The 20373-nt window shown below is 36.3% G+C and overlaps 1 protein-coding gene across 2 annotated transcripts in view; it reads left to right on the forward strand.

Moving 5' to 3' along the window:
- Nucleotides 1–1962: 1962 nt before the first annotated feature.
- LOC131682213 (carbonic anhydrase) overlaps nucleotides 1963–20373 on the forward strand; it is a 71441-nt gene continuing 53030 nt past the window's right edge. For both annotated transcript variants that reach the window (XM_058963542.1, XM_058963543.1), the window contains exon 1: nucleotides 1963–2532. In XM_058963542.1, the coding sequence (XP_058819525.1) occupies nucleotides 2499–2532 (34 nt within the window). In that variant the 5' untranslated portion in view covers nucleotides 1963–2498. The remainder of the gene's footprint in view (nucleotides 2533–20373) is intronic.

The raw sequence follows: 20373 nt of genomic DNA on the forward strand, positions 1-20373 counted from the left end.
TATACCTTCCGTGTATCCTATATTGGAGATTTGTATACTACATTGTACTTTTGTGCCAGAGGTTAATATTGCTCTGGTGGTCTTTGTTATCCGCATATCTGTTCACGCTGCTCTAAAAACCTGTAGCTTAACATGATCAAAAATCCTTGTCTTACAATAGTACGGTGATAGCTCAATTGGATAAAGCGACAGTCCACTTAGCCTCCTCAACGAAGCTCTCATCAGAAGATTGCGTGTAACAAAATAAAACTTCATCAATCGATAGAATTGAAATGTGAAAGGGAAGAAATGTTTTTTCTCCACCTGATATTTTATGCATCGCTAGATTTAACATATGCATGTCACCATAATCTGTATAGTTCTTGAATGGTATGTTGTCTAAATGTATATGAAAAACAGCATATTTTGGTATGGGGTCGTACACAAATGACGTAGCTTTTTTTCGGCGATTTTTGACCCCTCCCTCCCCCCTCGTAGCATTTGGTCACAAAATTCTAACCTCCCCCTCGTAAAAAACGTAGCATTTACCTACCCCCTCCCCCTCGTCCCATGCAAAGCGCCCGGGAGATGAAAAAAATTACATATGTTTTTCAATTATTTTAAATACATGTCCTTTCAAAATGTTTGACGACTTTTATCAACATTTTCATTATAAAAGCAAATTGCGTGCAAAATAAGCCCATTTCGTGACAAATATAGTGTTGATAGTTTTGTTTTGAATTTTATTTTTCAAGGGGAGCATGAAGACAAGTTCTCTCAGTTCACAATCCTGCAGCTGCCAATGGTTCTAAGAACCATTCGTTCATCTAAATTACTAAATTTTGTTTGGTTGAATTCGAAGTGAAAATTTAATTCAGCTTCCAAACTAAGTCTACTAGCTAGCAACATTAGCTAACTAATGTAGCAAGTTAAATCCGCATACAAAATCTTTTCGTATTTTTGCGTTCTTGTAATTCCGCGAATCGTAAAATTTATCTCATGAAAAGCCGCATCAAAAGTAACTTGTGTGAAGTTAAATTCATTTCTCTAGGGAATGGAGGATCATTAAATTGTTTTCTCTAAACAATGGGTTTTAAACTTAATGCTACGTCGCACAACTTCTGACCCTCCCCTCCCCCTCGTCACACTTCGTCACAAATTTGGTGTACCCTCCCTACCCCCCAAAATGCTACGTCATTTATGCATGGCCCCTATGGTAACTGTTCTTAACGACCCGTAGTTTGTATGATCGAGCATGGAAAAACGACACTGGTTATGTTTGACATTATACTAGGCAATGGTTAAACTATTGTTGTACGAACCATATTCAAAATAGTTTTTCAACGTTTGATTCAATGGATGGCATATGGTAAACATTTATGCGGGATGTTGTCAAAATGTATACGGCAAAAAAGCATATTCTTGTATGGTAACCTTTATTAACAACCCCTTGGTTGTATGGTCGAGTATCGAGTATGGATAAAAGATAATGCTTAAGTTCTATACCAAGCAATGGTTATTCTATCGCTGGATGAACCATATTTGAAATAGTTTTTAAAGGTTTGATTGAATGGTTGACATATCGTACATTTATGCGGGCATATGCCGAATAACAATAAAGAATGCTAATTCTATTGTCGACTTTAAAACTGCATTGCAATTGGACCACGGTTACTAAAACGCATTCCAGTTGAACAGTGCTCAACCAGCGAATCCCGACCTTATTTTTTCAATCCAAAATGTTACAGAATTAAACCGTGTGACATGCCAAAACAACGCTTTGCCATCCATTACCATCATTTTTTTTTCTTCGAATATCTTCTCCACAAACACCGTCTTCCAACCGCCATCAATCGTGTGACCAGTATGTACGTACGTTCCTCAGTGATGCATTCGGCTCTCGAGTCGCCACGAATGGTAAAGTGCCGATAATGAACCATTCGGTCGGTCGGAGGTATATAAAGTGCTGCTATGATGTCGCTCCGGCTTAATCGTCAATCAGTTGAGAACTACCCTTGGAGTAAAGCAGTCGCTTGATTTTCCTAACACACATTTACAAGAAAAATCATCCGTTTTTTTCCTGCATTGCTTTCAGTTGAACTGGCTCGGTGTCAGATATCAGCGAAATTAATCTAAGCAGCTTTTGACTGTCAGTGGCTTATTGTCAATACTCGGTGAGGTGGAAAATCTTGTCTAGTTGTTTATCACGGCGGAAACAGGTGCAGCGTTGTGTGTGAGCGTACTGGAGTTAGTCCGAACATCCCAGTGAAGAAAATCACAGCGAGTGGAAAAACAGACTTGGGTGACCGAGTGTGAAACGAAAATAAAAGAATTCGCTGTTGTTCAGCCAGCGTGCGATTGATTCGTTGTAATTGCAATCGACGTATTGTTTCGCGTACCTAGCGGAGGTGAATTTGAAATTTGTGATAAATATTTATTTAATTAACTTAACGTTAACGATTACGCAAACGGGTGATTTTTTCATCGCGCCAACAAGAAACAAGAAAAAAAGCGTAATAATGGAGGATATTTGGGGATACACTGAACTGAATGGTAAGTATTTAGGTGGTAAATAACATCTCAATTATTTTATATTCAAAAAAGTGTACATACAAACGACAAAATTCAATGTGATGTTTTTACTTCAAATGTAAATGACAGAGCATTGTCAGTCATAATTCTACATCTCATCGACCGTTGTATGGCGGAGTACCATGATTATCATTTGATTGATTGCATTTGCATCAAAGGCGCTGTAGGTGTTGGGGAGTAAATTTTGCCAACAAGTTGATGCTTATTAGGTCTGTGCCTGGTTTGGTGGTACCGATGTAAGTAGTTGCGTTCGGAAGTCTTATTGCACTTTCAACTACCAAGAAAAAATATTCTAATATATTTAACATTTGCGGTGAAGTCTGTCAGAATATAAGGTCATGTTCCATGCCGGGATGTAGTGCCTAAACGCTTTGCTTTGCTGTTTATTGGGTTATCAAGAAGTTCGCGCAACTTGTGCTGATCTAATTCGTTTTTATTAGTAATAGTGAGTTTGAGATAGGCTTATTAAGTAGTGTATTGTGCTATTTTTGTGCATAAATAAAATCCCATAAATACAACGTTAATTTTATTCAGTAGTATTAGTAACTTTTCCTGTCCAAAATGAATGAGAATCAATATATTTACCCTTATTCATTTTTACGGCGAAAGTGTAATTTGTTCGCAAGCGATTCGCATGAATAGATTTTAGATTTTGTTGTCATAAACAAGGATACGATCCACTTCTGTACGAATCTCACATTTTTCGTAAACAGAATCTGATACGTTACGATTTTGTCTATCTTCCCGTTTTGTCAGCCGTAAATTGACCAAGCGTCTGATAAAAACCGGTTTACACTGCATAAGCTTTTAATTTTTTTAGTTATGGGAATTTAAATGTTTTCCATGAAAATTATTTTCAAAATCAGGCTTCTAAAAATTTAACCTAAACTAAAGAATACATATTAAAGAAAGTTAGTTGACTGATTTGAAACAACACAAAATTTTCTCTCTTCAGAATTGAATTTTCTATTACATGAACCTATAATATTACTAACAAATCGATTCTTTTGTTAACACGTTAGAATCCAAATTTTATCTCAAAATGTCCAGTTTTCTGGGTTCATGTAAAAGATTTGCTTCTACTAATTGCAAATATTCTCGGTTTCATTGTTTTGAACAAGTCTTAAGAGCTGTGCTTTGTCCGCCAATCAGTTACTACAGTAACGAGTTGCTTCACAATTGGAACATTTTTAACAAAAAAATTTATTTGAGCTATTCAAATTTTATTATTGCATTATATCTAAATTTTTAAAAAGATAAGCATTGTCTTTCGTGAAAAACAGTTTCTTTTTTGCCTTCTACACGCTCGTTCAACATAATTCAAAAGTGAGTGGCCAGCCACTCAATTTCATAAAAGTGCACGTACTCAAAAGGTGAGTTTTTCTCGCTTACTCAGTTTTGAGTTCGAGTTGAAAATGTAAAAAATTGAGTACATTTAACTCAAAAACTGAATATGAGGAAAAGCCATTCCATATTTATAATGTATCTATATAGAAATTCATTGGCATTTAAAATTTTATTTACCTGAACCTTCCGGTGATCACCTTTCATACAAAAGTCGGACTAAACCTCAGAAGTGGTCCGAATTTGATGAAAATTTCACATTGGGATTTTTTTCACTTTTTTTCACAAAAATTTTGGCACTTATGGTGGCGCGAACATTCAAAATTTACGAATATAAAGTGCACTACATATGAAAAATCATTTTCAAAACAGGTGATGTAGTGGTTTTTTATTAGAATGCAGATTTCCTTAATCGTTGATAATGCTGGGAGACATTTATAAATTATTTTACGAATCCTGGGTATTCAACCACTACCATGCGTCTCCTTCAGACATATCACGAAAAAATACCATATTGCATACGTCGGGGCAGACAGGGGCAAAACAAGATATTCATTTTAGGACTGTACATTAGTTTTCAGGTGTCATTAATTACAAGCGATCTTTCCGAACTGTTTCAAAAGAAAGGGTAGAACTGTTTCAAAAGAAAGGGTAGACAATTTAAATTTAATGCACGATTTTTTATTTGTTATTCATGCCTAAGCAAGAAGAAAGGCCTGTATTGACTAAATCGAATGGCAAGTATAAATGCAGCGAATAAAATTTCAAATGACACCAGTTCGAACCTAATCGGAATCTTAACTAAAAAGATATATTCATTTGAATAACATACATTTGAATATGTATGTTATAATGTTTTCCAGAATTGATCATCTAATTCACCTTGCCAGTTCTGATGTATCTTTCGTCCTCAAGTCCTAAGGTTGGACAGAGAATGGGCAGTACTGTAACAACATTCTACATAAGCTGATTGATTTTTATGAAGATCTAACACACGGTGTGCAAAAAAAACTGCTTTTTTCATTTTCGATTTTTGCCCATTCTTTGTCCAACCTTAATATTTTGAGAAGAATCTATTCAACCTGTTTAGAAATAGAGAAAAATGTTAAATAATGAAAAATCCAAAATAAAATTTTGAGGGTTTGTCCGGCTAGGCGACACTGTGCGGAGTTCATACGATGTCTAGACTTCGGTCTATCCATATATTCCGGGATCTTTTCTCAATCTCATAGTAATGGCTGGATCTGAACGAAAAATCAAAAAGAATTAGGTTAAAGCAACAATAAAACATGGCAACACTTACGGTTAGTGAATGTTTCCCTGTTTTCCCCTTCGCAGCAACGTGTCCTCTTTGAAAGTTTTGTTCGCTATCCAACTGTATACATTTGATTGAGTGTATTTCTTCACCCAAAATTTTAAAACTTAACGGTTATTCAAGAGATGAGTTTTATTTTACTCAACTCAAAACTCATTTTTTGTATGTACACGACACTCAAATTTTGAGTAGTTTTAAATGAGTGTGCAAAAGCAGAGTTATTGTAAATTAATTAACCCCCTTAAGACTTATTGCATTTTTGCTGTAGTTGACCCGCTCACCTTAAAATGCCGTTTACTCACAAAGTATACTTCGTATTTCCATTACTTTGGTTTCATTAGAATGCTGAAACATTGCCTACTAAATAACACCAAATCTGAACAGTTATGGAGTTATTGAACTTTTTTTGTAATTAACTTGTTTATCTGTGCCGTTAACTCACAATGCATACTTTATACTTTTATTATTTCATTTGGTTAATTTTCGTACAAAATAAAATCCTCGTATCATTCTGTGCAATTATCGTAGAGAAGAAATATCGAAATCTGTTTGAATTCTGTTGCAATTAATAGTGACTCGCTGGTTAATTACGCAGAGAAGATTAGCTTTTATAAGTAATACTCTCACGACCGGCTGTTTGAAGTTCAAATTGCCTTTGTTTAGAAATTATAAGATACTCTCGGTAATCGGCTACCCAGAGTTTAAAAAACCTAAAGAACTAAAGAAGATCTTTTCTTTTACAAGTGATCGAAAACTAAATGAACAACTACATAATAAATTATACTGTACAGATGGCATCGCTTGTTTGGAACGAATCCATGACTTTATATCCTAGAAAAGAAGTATTTAAAAGTTAGTGTTTTGATGTGTTTTCGGTATTTTTTTTTGAAAACCCAAATAATTAACCTAACAGTTATGATTATCCAACCTATGCAATTCGAAACGGTCCATATTAGTTTTTCAACATGATATTTTTTTATCTCTGTACATGAATTATTAAATTTTTTCTGAGACTCTTTGCTTATGAGACGTATTGAAATCGAAATTCAACCAGCAAGCGTATTACTATCTAAGGACAAAATTGGTTTAAAACCTTTTTTTGTATGAAGGGTACAAAACCTAACTATACTCTAAATGTTCGCGTCTTGACTTTGTCTGCCCAGAATCTCTCACTTGACCAAGCAATCTGCCTAAATCATTGTCACAACGCAACAGAACGGAATGCAATACAGAATCTGACCAATTTTTGTCATAGAGTTTCGTAATTTTTTGAATACTAGTAGTTTAGCTAAGTTAATGCTAGTAATGTTAAACACGATTGTCAGATGCACTAATTTTTATATATCAGAGGTTTATTAAAATAAATTGTGGTCATATAGTTTTTTCACAGACACAGACTTTTGACATTTTTATGAAAATTTCAAAGATATTTAGAGATTTTTATGAATATCACAATTTACTCCATAGACGTTCTGGAATTTCTCATAATTAATTTTTTGCAAGATTTGACATCTCTGGTTACACCCCTATGATTATGGCCCATCCCTGGGTTTCGATGCTGGTTGAAATAGATCCATAGCCGATATTTGTTTAGAAGTGATCATCAACAACAGTGGCATTTTTTCTAGCAGTCCAGTCACTATGGACATTTAAAACAAGTTATTGATCTCTCCGTCAAATGCATTCCTTTTATCTTCAGTTCTCTACAACCTGGCAACAAATTTGTTTTACGGAGGCCACCTGTTGTAAAGTGCTCAAAACGAAAGTAATTTTGTTTTTCGATTTCGAAGACAAGGCAACAATGGACCTCTTGAGAGGTTTATTTATTTATAGACGTCCAACCATTTCCACGTCGAGGAGCGCCACGGCGGGCATAACTCTTTATAAAATGATCTGCACAAGAAATTTACTAAAAATTTTAAAACTTAAACTTGTAGCTACTCGATTAACAAAAAAAAATGAAAAGAGTTTGAATTTCGGAACATGGCATCATAAAAACCGAGAAATCTCATATTTTTAAGCAAAACTTTCCTTCAAAATAAAGGAAAGTTATTTTTATTCGGATTTCCGTGGTTAATCGACACATATTATGTATTCTCATAAAAAAATCAAGTCAATCCGTGGAACCGGTTTTAAGTTATGGTGTCTGTCAACTTGAAAAATATGGTTTCTAGAAAAAAAAGTGGCCGATAGACGACGTTTGATTATATCGAACATTCATTGCTGCGTACAAAGATTGAAGGGCTGCGAGTATTGTCTAATGTTTATCAAATGACTTCAATAGCACATCAAAAACCGTTCCTTCTTCATGAAATCGATGGATCCTACAGCTTCAACAATCTTCCGAGAGTGCCACAAGGGGGCAATCTTGGACCACCTTGTGGTTTCCTTGTATGGTCGTTATTATCGCTCGTATCCGCTAACAAATCCGATATTAAGAATAGAAAAAAATTCCTTGATTTATAACGTTTCGCGCTATCATAACTATTTGTCTATATTACGTGTTATCACCCGGTGGATTTCAACCGAATAAAATATCGTAGAGAAGAAATAACGAAGTCTGTTGCATTAAATAGTGACCCGCTGGTTTATTACGCAGAGAAGATTAGCTTTTATAAGTAATACTCTCACGACCGGCTGTTTGATATTCAAATTGCTTTTGTTTAGAAAATATAAGATGGGTATAGCGTAGTTGGTAAATCGATTGCCTTATATGCAGTGCATCTGGGCTCGAGTCCCGACCCCGCACATAGGGTTAGAAATTTTTCATAAGAGATTTTTCTAACCCGAAGAGGCGAATGACCTTAAGGTTAAAACCTCTATAATCGAAATATATAAAAAATATAAGATACTCTCGGTAGTCGGCTACCCAGAGTTTAAAAAAAACTAAAATACTAAAGAAGATCTTTTCTTTTTCAAGCGATCGAAGACTAAATGAACAACTACATAATAAATTATACTGTACAGATTGCATCGCTTGTTTGGAACGAATCCTTCGACTTTATATCCTTCCAAACCACCAACTCCCCGACACCTATGGAAGAGTCTGATGAATCATCGTCCTTCCGTCAAGTACAAGTACACTTCCCGTCTACCTTATCCTTTATCGTTCCCCGTAAGCGATGTAGATAGGAGTGGCCGGCAATGATGGTATCATTGCTGTTGAGGTTTTAATATGGGTAGGATTGTCATGAATTCCTACTTGCCATTACCTAAGCAACTCTTACAAGATAATCAGCTGTCAAACATGATGACGTCAGTGTGCAATCCGTCAAAACCGTCGTCAAAAAAGTTTAGGCAAAACGAAAAACTGATCGCTTCACGATTCTGGTCCTATTTTTACGCAGCTTTGTTTTTGTGGCATTTTTGTAAAATTGTCAGTTTTGTTTGCATCACATTATTTTCCATATCATCATCTGTACCATAAAGTGAAATTGGGTGGCGTTCAATAAAATGGGAAGAATTGGGATTAAACACTAGATCAGTATTAGATAAATAAATAGAAGTATTCTTAATTATTTCTTTATATTCTGAAAATTTCATCATGCAATTTTTTTGTTGTGTCTAACTAGTGCTAACTTGGGTACTAGTTTAGGTAAATCGTATAACTAGACCCCTGGTGCTATCTACTGACGAGATGAATTCTAAACACAAGATAAATCAAGCTTAACTGAAACTTTCATTTATTATCTGCTGCCTTTATACTGTTTTTTGGTTTTACAAAAATAAATCAGTGCAAGTAAGGTTTGACATGTGATAATCTAGGATCGTTTTATTTAATATTTATAATTTTATTTAATAAATAATTTGTAATATGTCAATAATATAAAAAATGTATAATTCAGAAAATTGCAATGCTCATTTCATATAATATAATATCTTGCAATGTATCGAAAACTAGACCTGAAAGTGGAAAACTTACTTATTTTTCTGAATTAGCACGTAGAAAATACCTACACCTACGAAAACCATGGCCCAATACTAAAATAGTCGCACTGAGATTTTGAAAATAAGATTTGATATGAGTATGATTGCAGGATGTACATTTTACAATTCTTTTTCTTTTTTGAGGTTCTATTGTTATCTCTAAAGATGCTGCTTTGATACAAACAAATGGAATCAACATCCACCGCACCAAGCAAGACGTCAATCCGCGTCATTCCATTGTTGTATCACGTGCCAATTTCAGATACCAATTACCCGATTAGGGTGGTACCTGAAATAGTCAACGTGCGAGTGTAAATCACGCGACATCTTTTATCGGTCTGCGCACGCAAATTGGCCAAGAAAGGTGCATACAGCTTTGAAGATCACTATTCCTAACAAGCCTTCCATTTGATTTGTGTAGCAAATACTGCCAACCGTATCACTGATGATGGCGAACAGCTTCTTATGATTGATTAGGTTGTACGTCAGCTAATCAATCAAAACAATATCAGTCATGATATCTGTCCGCTCGTTTATTCGTGCGCCCGTGAATCATCTTATCTGAAGCGATGAAATTTGTTTTTTTCACACTTCATTCCGAAAGACGAAGAGGACATTCGAGCTCATGATCGTGACGGCGGTTGGCATCGGACGGACCTGCAGTTGTCAAAAAAATCGTGCGAATTTGTGACTTTTTTTAGAAAATGCGTCAAAGCTATTAGTACAGGAGTGCACAAATTGGTTGATGCGAATTTGCACAGATCAGCCGTCAGACCACGTGACTTTTCTTTTCATCAGTTCGTTATCCCTGTTCAGCACTCTGTCACACAGTTGGGCATCTTTATTTCGAACCGTCAACGTCATCGTGACGGGCGTTACACTTTCGTGTGTGATCCTACGCCGGTTTGGAGTGTACATGCCTGCATATCAGTTATCGGCGGTTCTAAGGTTGTCGCTGCCGTGGCCTTAATCTGTAGTCGCGTTTTGCTGGTTATTACTTGTTATCAGCAGAATGCGTTGTTTTTAATTGTAAGTCAATTGGTTGGAGAATTTAACTCAATATCGGCCAATCGAAGGGATTAGCGGATTATACGAGTTTTGCTAATTTATATTGCGGTTGTTGTTTAATTTCGAAATGATGTGCTACTGATAGCGGATGGTCCGTGGATGAGGTTTGTGTATTATTTGAACGCGTGTGGAAGGTAGCATTTCATCACTTGGCTTTAGCGGTTATTAGCCAATTGAAACAATTGAAACTTGTCGGTTCACACCATGGCTCGGGTGGAAATACACGTTGGAATTAGGTTCCATGGACGATTGACAGACTTTACAGCAGCGATCCAGCGACATAGTTTTAAGAAAGTTGATTTGGGTACGCTCTTTAATGACCCCTTGTTTCTATGTTTGTTTGTATTAATCATTAGTACATAGTATTATCTCTATTCTGTCAAATATGCTGCATCTTCGTTGCTTGCTTTTATGTATTTATGTTACATAAAAAGTAACATGATTGCTTTTAAATTTTTGTTGTTGATTTCATAAAAAGAATCTGAAAAAATGCATGTTTGGAATTCACTCTTTATATCCCATATGCTGGAAGAGAATTCAATTGTTTCTCTCCAGCAACAATGCCAAATCTGTTAGGTCTGATCGTCTGTGATGGTAGCACAGACTGTAAAGAATGTGCACCAGCTTTCATTTCAACGCATTTCAGTTTGTTCCCACTACCGTACTCGTTTGCCGCTGTTATTGGCCTAACATATCCAATTTAGAAACTACTAGATGCTGATGTGTGAACTCACTAACCAGCATGATTACGCGAACTCTGTCCGAATGTCGGTTATCTAAGCCTCTACAGTATGACGAAGTGTCCTACATAGCTGGTTTGTTTTCATTTAAAATCTTTAGAACTACCCTTATACAAAGTAATAAAATGCTATTTGTGTCGCAGATTTTTCTTTGGATGATTTGAGGTTAGTTTTACTTGGCGGTGAAGAACTAGTCTGGAGGACTCTCTCGAAGTATTGGAGTGTGGCGTTTAACTTTTGTGGTCTGAAGCTATCACCGTCAATTTTTTGCACATCGTTGTGATACTCCGATCAAGAAGCAAACCAATAGATTTTTGTCTTCGAAATCTCTTTTTGCGATTTTTTGGAGTTATGATCTTCGCAAAAGACAAATTATTGTTCTGTTTAGTCCAGCCTCTGACTGAAGCATAAACTCTATTGAGTCAATTCGAAAGAACTGAAAAAAATGTTTTATGTCACTTTTCTGTACTAACTCTTTATCTTGAAATCAGTAGGCCGTGGAATTGCGGTATTTTCGGCAATTGTACTTTTTTCATTTTTGATGAACATCTTTGTGGGAGACACCAAGTCACTAGGACTCACATTTAATGGTTTATATTCGAGCGCGTCATCTGTGTGGCAGAGTTGGGTATTAAGTCTTGATCTTATATAATGGTCCCATATGTCAGTACTTGGCTAAAAATTGTTATGTAAATCCAATGAATTTATTTGGGTTTGAATGCCCAAGATTTGTCGAAAGCCAGACTGTATTATCTGAAGGCTATGCAACCTCTTTTGATTCTGAAATCGATTTGAAAACACCAATTGAGTTTTTAAGTCAGGAATAATCCCAACGTACCTAACTTGATCTGCGACAATAATTTTGGAGTCAAAGAACTGTTCTCCGTTTGTAATCTTTCGTTGTATGAAAAGCACCATTGTTATTTTATTTAAATTAACAGATAGTCCTACATGATGACACCATTGCTTGACATCACATTGGGCTTGTTACATCCAATCAAAAAGTGTGTTAAAGCAAGTACCGGTGATCATTATATGATATTTGTCGATGAAACTATATGTCGGAAACCCAAGCTCTTTAAGAATCCTCAATCAGCAATTAGCGACAAAGTTTCCTAACAGTTGTGACAAAACACTGCCTTGAAGGCATCCGCAGATATTCAGTTTTCTAATATCTTCTTGTCTTATCGATTAGCATATATGCCGGTTGCTAAGCATTGCGTGTATCCAGTTCGTTATGTATAAAGGAATTTCATGCTCCTCGTGTTGCTTCCAAAATGGATTCTAAAGACACGTGGTCGCAAACCCCTGCTCACCTAAGCTAAAATACTGAATATAGTAGTCGCTTAACTCATTATTGCTCAACCTATTTGTCATGCGCAGCACAAATTGAGTTTTTCGGTTGAAAAAATTAACTGGTCATTCAAATGATAATATATTGTGCCCGATATAACAAAGAACAACTGTTGAACATTTCAGAAGGGTCGGTAGATTCATTCCTGGGATATCGTAGTCGGCGCAAAGAAATGACAGTAATGGGTTAAACGTTCCAGTAACTGGAGAAGGGTCTAAAGTTCTTTGCCTGCTCTTAGATAATGCGGCAACCTTTGGGAAATAATTTTACGATATTTTTCTGCTATGCTACTGGAACGTATTCTGTTGCAAGATTACAAGTAAGAGCTTCTATTAACAATATATTTGAAATGTTCATTTTCTTTTTAAAGTAGAATCGAAACGATTCCATCCTTACTTGAAGACTTTAAAGCAGCCAAACTTTCAACAATTCAACGAGCTAATGCTAAAAAATCAGTACGATCCGAAGGGACTCAGGTGCAGTGTGTGTTAGAAGACAGTTGAGTACTTCATCTTCGTCAGACAAATATTAGAAATTCTAATTGAATTATCATGACAGTCTTTCTATTATCCAAAAAATTAGCCTCGTAGTAACTTGAGACATTTGTTCAAAAGCTTTTCTAATCATTGCGCTCAGAGGACCGAAGAGCATTTTTGTAACCTTTGCGAGCTGACCTAAATGCTTTCAACCTCTGTGTCTGCGATTACAAGCTCTTCATTATTAGTTTTTCAGAATAGCAAGTTCATCATTCTATCAACGGGTTCTTCTACAACAACGCACAACACAAAGCGGACAAGTCTTTTGGTATGCTGTTACTATTGTTGCATTTGTTTTATCCATGAACTAGCCCAAGTAACTTGAATTCCAATCGTTGAAAAATATCTATGAATCCGAGTTGCCAAGCCCTCGTCGTAGAGGTCCCAGTTCATAGATTTGGGATTACGATTTGTAACGGTATCTAGCGCGATGTTTAACCCTTCGGCACTCGCGCGAATGGCTCCCTGAATGAGCAGCCGCTGGTGTTGAAAGAAAATTTCGCTAGAATTTGTGAAGGTTGCACTAAATACAACGGCGCGAGTGCCGGAGGGTTAAGAGATCAGATAACGAAGGTTTGGACTCGTTCGATATGAACCAGTTTGCCAATACTGTCGAAGCAGAGAGTGACATCTAACACCTTTACCTTGTACGTAGAATCGTGCTGTTTCATCAATTAAGAGCCTCTTAAATTGATATATGATCTGCCCTAAATGATGTGTTGGGAAATTTAACCACCGTCATTATAAGAGGAACCCCATTTCTGCCACAGTATGATAAAACTTTTCAAAATCACTAGAAGGCGATTATTCGTTATTTGGCTTATATGAATTGTTTATAATACGTAAAATTTGTCAACATTTGTAAAGTTTCTCGAAATGTTGTGGTGGATCGCTACATACCATTGTCGATTCACTATTGTTCTAAGACCGACCAAGTTGTCTGTGTTACGTAAAAACAATTGTATCGACGGCGCCCCGGTGGTTGAGTGGTAAGCGTAACCGCTTCTCACCACAGTGGAACTGGGGTAAATCTCAACTGAGGTCGGTTTCCTTCGGAAAAGAAGTAATACCGTTGGTTTCGGTCCATGTTGTGATGGGCAGATGGCCACATGGTGGAGTCATCTCTCTGGCGTCGGTGATAGGCCTCGGTGCGGGCATAGGCCGACGGAAAAAAATAAAAAAAATATTGAAAACAACAATTGTACTCAAGCTAAAACAATTACTTACGAAAAATACATCTGCAACAGTACTACAACCAAAACAACTAATTTCCTACCACAATTGATTGATGACATCTCACGTGACATTGACGGCGAAGGCGTCAATACTTAAATAAACTATCTTCGGAAATATCGTGATAAATAAGCATCGACACTTCGTGCATTTTTCCAGCCCTCACTCCGTGGAGCTGAGCCGTACTAATTTAATTTAATAACTGGACACATTCCGACCTGCCCACCGCTCTCCGCCGGCCATAGGCCATAAACGCGCCGAACTCATCCATCAGTCAGAAAATAACTTTCCATGATAGGTGGTGTGTAATTATCTGATAGGCTTTTGTGTGGTGGCCTGCTCCCATCCCACGACGCCTACGATAATGGGTGCATTGTGTTCCTATCGGATGACTATAAAAATAGACAGCTTAATGATAAACACGATTTCTCAAGAGATTGATTCAATTGTTTCAAGCAAATAGCTGTAGTACAATAAAAAATCCTGGCACAATACCGATTCTCAGGATTCTCGGGGCTCTTGGGATAGAACGTAACAGTGGTGGTCATTTTCTGTCAAAACATTCAGACCTGACTTTTGCTGTTCTTGCAAAAAAATTTCGTTGAAAAACTTTCAACACTAGTGAAAAAATTTGCGTGAATGTTTGAAGCGAAGCGTTAGAGTTGGCTGTGTGTTGGTGCCAGTGTTTTCAGGGAGCACTTGATTTCTTTGCTTTACAAGATTAGTGGAGTCAATTTTCACCTTTTCCATTACAAACCTACCCGTTTGAAGCCGCTGCTTATAGTGGGGTTTGTTACGTTTGATCAACGAATTGACTCAAATGATAGTACTAAAAATTTGGGCACTTGATTCGATTTTTCGTCACGTCAACTGTTTCATACATTTCTGGCGAATTTGGTAATTCTACTTTTCGTAAAGAAAGTTGAAAGGTTTCCATCATATATTTCTATGGCGAATTATTAATGAAATGGACCAAGATAGACCCATCTCCTTTTACACTTTTCTTCTGGAGTTTCGAAATTTACTTGTCAACTTGCCGTTATCCTGTATTCACCTCAACGATTAAAAGTCCAGTAAACAGTTAAAATTGGCAGATATTGGGATCTCGGTTAGTCACGTAAATGAAACTACGGAATATAGTCTATGACATGTCTTGTAAAAGCAAACAGCAGTTTCTGCATATTTTATTTTTATCCTGCTCACAATGTTATCATTCCTTTACGGATATTTACTTTGTTCCCGCAATGTTTGCACATATCGTATGGTATCCACCTACTTGTACGCGTAAATGGTTTGTCTATACAAATTTTATCTATTGTATGCAATCTTGCTGCATTCAACAGTAATATCGTACAAATATAGCATTCGTGGACAGGCAGACGGGTTGGTTGTAAATCTCTGTCTAAGCAGCATCTCGCTTTTTGGATGATTCTAGGGCTAGGCTTAGTCATCACATTCAGAAACAAAGTTATTTGGCGGTTCGTCACTGCTTTACTATCTTATGACATAGGCCATTTTGGGGTAAACTGAGTTAAATATGACATGTTGCCAGATTCGGAAATCACTAAAACATATTGAAAAAGGCTTGATAAGAAAGGTCAACAGGGTTTGACGGACCGGAACCTGTTTGATAAAAATTCTTTTAAAAGTTTTCCACATAATATGGTTATATCATCATCGATTCTTGACACTTGAATGCAAGAAACATCAAAATAATCATCAAATCAAACTTTTCGTTCATCCGTATATTCAGTAGAATTGTTTGCTGGGATTATTTCTGTCGGTATCTTTATTGGGTTTTAATTCGATTATAAATGTTTAAAAATAGAAAAAGTAATTAATGTGAACAAATGCAATAAAGTGAATAATGTATACAGGGATTAAACGAGCTTCTTTTAACGGGTTAAATGCGACACTCTTCTTTTTGCGTAGGGGATAGAGGGTAACAATGAAACACATTTTTTCTACAATTTAATTTTGATGATAATACATGTTATTTGTGTAATCAAAAGTGATACATAGTGCCACTATGTTGTTAACTAATACATATATTTTTTCCAGCTGGTAAAATTCACGGGAAATAACATTTTTTGGATAATAAACAGTTGGTGGTAAAATGTATCAGTGTGCCCCATGGGTAGGAACTATGAAACACGATGTCGTCTATAGTGAAATATTCTACTTATTAATTTTATTCTTTTGTTTTGACGAAGAATGATCCTAACGCTTTGAATTAAAGTTATATTGAGGCGAAAATCGTTTGTTTACGAAAGAATCCACTATATCATCGCGTAACATCGAACCACCATATATGCATATTAGCTGCAATCCTGAAATAAGAGACAATTTCTACAAAATTTGGCCAAATTTGCTAATTTTGCACTATATGAGTAGTATTTAGTGTGGAAAATCGGAACCCATTGACATTTTGAGACAGACCACAAAAACAAACAAAAATCACTGTTCCCCATACGCCATCGTTTCACAGTTACCCAATGGGTCTATTCATGAAAATTGTGAAATCACACAGAACCATGAGTAGTTACCAAAAAACTTTGTTCGCGGCAAATGTTGAGCATAAAATTTGCAATAAATAGCAATAGACTAAACATTTATTCAATGAATGGTAATTCATAAAGATGGAATAATGTTTATCATTGCAAATTTACTCTGGCTATCACAAAACAAACAAATATCCATTAAAAGAGATAGAGTTATCAGATCTCTTCCAAAATATAGCAACACGTGTAAAGAATTAGAAATTGTGAAATATGAGGGAATTAGACGATTCCGATCATGCATTGTGATTTTATTGCGAATGTTTCATAGTTCCTGCTGATCCACTGTTACCCTCTCTCCCCTACTGTTTTCCTCAAAACCAACACTTTATTTTTTTAGAAGATATGCTAATCAAAGAGCAGGGCTTTCCAATAGATAGGTTTTAGTCTGTAACTGGTAAGTTTGCAACTACACGCATGTTTAGATAATGAGATCGCTTACATAATTGAACAAGCAGCTCTCTCACGCCTGAATTCTCATAGTTACCATAGGACAAAGTAATCATTACGTTCACGGTTTAGGGACCATTCATAAATTATGTAACGCAAAAATTGCCTAAAACTGACTCCCGCCTCCCAACAAATTTTCACCATTTTATCTGTCCCCCTGTCCGCAAGAAATTCCTCAAAAAAAAATTTTTTTTCCTTCGGTGGAAACATGTTACGTAACGTTTTAACTTACTCCCTCTCCCCCTTATGTCACAACATGTCACAATTTGTCGTACCCCCTGTCCTTAAAATTGTTATGTCATTTATGAATGGACCCTTACGGTATGTGAGTTTATCGTTTTAAATTTGCGCTCCTGTAGCGTTATATCCCATACAAAAAGCATGTCCTGAGTAGCATCAAATTGCTACACATTGCAAACATGATTTGTATGTCAGTTATCAGTGCCTTTGCCGTTACGAGATGCTTCCATAATGCTTCAGAAAGATTTCACGGATGTAATCATTAGCGGAACCGATTGATCAAATCAAATCAAATCAAATCGACATTTCCCTCAAAACATTGGTTGTTATTATTCTCGAGGTAACCTTCGCTAGATGCTGGCACTAAAACGATTTAATTTCGATTAGAGGTTCCTGTCTTCATCCAATCCTAGAGTTGGTTTTAACGTTCTTTTATTGAGTTATCATTGAATTTGACTTTTAGGATAAATTTCATCAGTAGTGTCAGATACTATATACCAACAATAAGAACTTTCAAGCTGACGGTGTTAGTTGTAAACAACCTAGATATGTACTGGAAAATTAGTACAACACTTTGTACTAATTTTCCAGTACATATCGAAAGCCGACGGTTTTTACTAGAATATTATGCAAAGAGTAGAGTAGTAAATGTTGAAATGGCCGAGTAATAAACAGAAGAGAAAGACCCCAAAGAGAATCTCTCATTGTTACTTACGTCCTATTCTAAATTTTCTCTAGAAATGTTCGATGAGTTTTGGTTGTGCCTAAATTAACGGATTGTAGGATAATGTGCAAAATAGAGTGCGCAAATTGTTACACACCATAGCATGCGACAAATGGTTATACTTAGATTTGATAGCGTTTGCTTAATAGATTCCAATAAATATGGATTTGTTTGCGGAAATTTGCGGATTGAAATGTTATTTCATACCAAAATGTTGGTTTTTTGACACTAAAACTTTCGATAACTCCAGAGATACGAAATAGAAATAAACTTGCGTAACAAAAATTGTGTATTTTCGTATGCCGGATAAAACTTATTTAGCAAAAAGTGATTTTTAGGGGTGTATCATAGAAAACTCCACAAATGTTTATTGAAACCAAAAGATAGATACATAGCCACTTCAGCAAAGTTGTTTCTTATTATATTCCCTACTACTTTGCTGAATACTGTTTTTTAGTATTTTCATAAATGACCAAACAAATTTTACGGCGTCTTTTGTCTTCTGCTGATGAGGGTCGAGCTTAGGCAGCATAACTACGAATCACCCGAGTTCACCAGCATGTGTCTTGGCATAGACAGACTTGTCTGGCTTTACCGTGACAACCTACAAAAGAAAAACCACGCAAGATCACCACTGAAAACCTGTCGACGATTAGCATCAATCAATGATGATTGCTTCTGTTCATCTCTGTTAAAAAAGGAAAATAGAAAAAGAAACTAATGCGAATCCATCGGCTGCGGTGGGTAGGTACTGTAGACACAGCCACCACCGTTCACAATGTAGCAAACCCGCCACGACTGTAAGCGCAGTGACAATAGTCTAATAAAAATCTATCCCGGCATTCGAATGACAAACAGAGATGAACAGCAGCAACCATCATTGATTGATGCTAATCGTCGACAGGTTTTCTGTGGTGATCTTGCGTGGCTTCTCTTTTGTCATGGTAAAGATAGACAAGTCTGTCTATGCCAAGACACATGCTGGTGAACTCGGGTGATTCATAGTTATGCTGCCTAAACTTGACCCTCATCAGCAGAAGACAAAAGTTAAGCGCCGTAAGGTATTAAGCCTGTTCTAATGACCTTCTGTATACTTCACATCCTTGCTCTCACTTGAGTACTATGGCTTTAATTTTCATAACTTTCCCTACCCCGTAATCTCTAGCTAATTGAATGTCGTTAAAATGTAAAAAAGAAAATGACTAATATAGTCGAAATAATAAAGTGAAAAAAGACCAAACAAAAATTTGTTTCTCAGCTTTAGGGGGATTTATAACCACACTAATACTTTAATAAAATGGGGAATATTTTATAGACAAACTTTGCTGGAGACATTATAGCTTGAAAATCGTTTTTTCGTGATCAAAACAATTTCGATCACGTTTTTGCCTATTTGGAAACACTGTGTGCCGGAACTGTGAGCAAGGTACTCATCAGAATTTTCGGCGAGATTCCATTCTAAATATGAGCATGATTTTGTCAGTATTCTAAATAAATCATAAGCTTCAGCAGAATTCTCTCTTAACAAGGATTCCGCCGGACCTCCGAGAAACTTTTCTCTAGAATCCTGCATCAAAATTCAAAGCAAGAAAACGTAGAAATACGAATGAGGATTGATAAGCATAGCATAAGCATAAGAGATCGCCCGTGTTTGCTACTTCGTTATTGACCAGAATCAATTGGAATTGCAAAATGTTCATTGAAACAGCATGCTTGGAAATGGCACGGTGAGCCACATGGTGCAATCTATATTGATCCTTGTATGCTGATGAATTTTTCGTGGTTCGTTTCTTTGGGGATGCTTATGCATATAGAAACTAATAAAATCACATATTGCAAATTTCAGAGGCTCGCTATAATACCAATTATCCACGGTAATTCAAAATATTGACTTCCTGAGACCGATTTTTGAAAAGTGATAAAATCGGGGAATACTAATATTCGTGTTTGAAGTAACAAAAAACTTAACTCATAACAAATCGTAAGAAACAGAACGAAAATGAAATATTTGAATTTAAGATATTATCCCTCCGGAAGTCGCGCAAATGGCTCTCTGAACGAGCAGCCGCAGCTGCTCCAAGACGATTTCGCTAGATTTTCAGAGCAGCGTGCACTCAGTGCACTAGCGCGACTTCCGGAAGGTTATTGACTCCTCCAATCTGTTTCAATTAGGGACAAAATAACAAGTCATATTCTGCATCACAACGGAATCGCAGAGCAAGAGTTAAAATTCATACAATACGGTTGGGTTATTTTGGGAGTATTATTATTCAAAAGTTAGACAAATTTTTAACTGTGACAACAACAAAAAAT

Source organism: Topomyia yanbarensis, chromosome 2 (assembly GCF_030247195.1).
Source record: "Topomyia yanbarensis strain Yona2022 chromosome 2, ASM3024719v1, whole genome shotgun sequence".
Classification (NCBI taxonomy): Eukaryota; Metazoa; Arthropoda; class Insecta; order Diptera; family Culicidae; genus Topomyia; species Topomyia yanbarensis.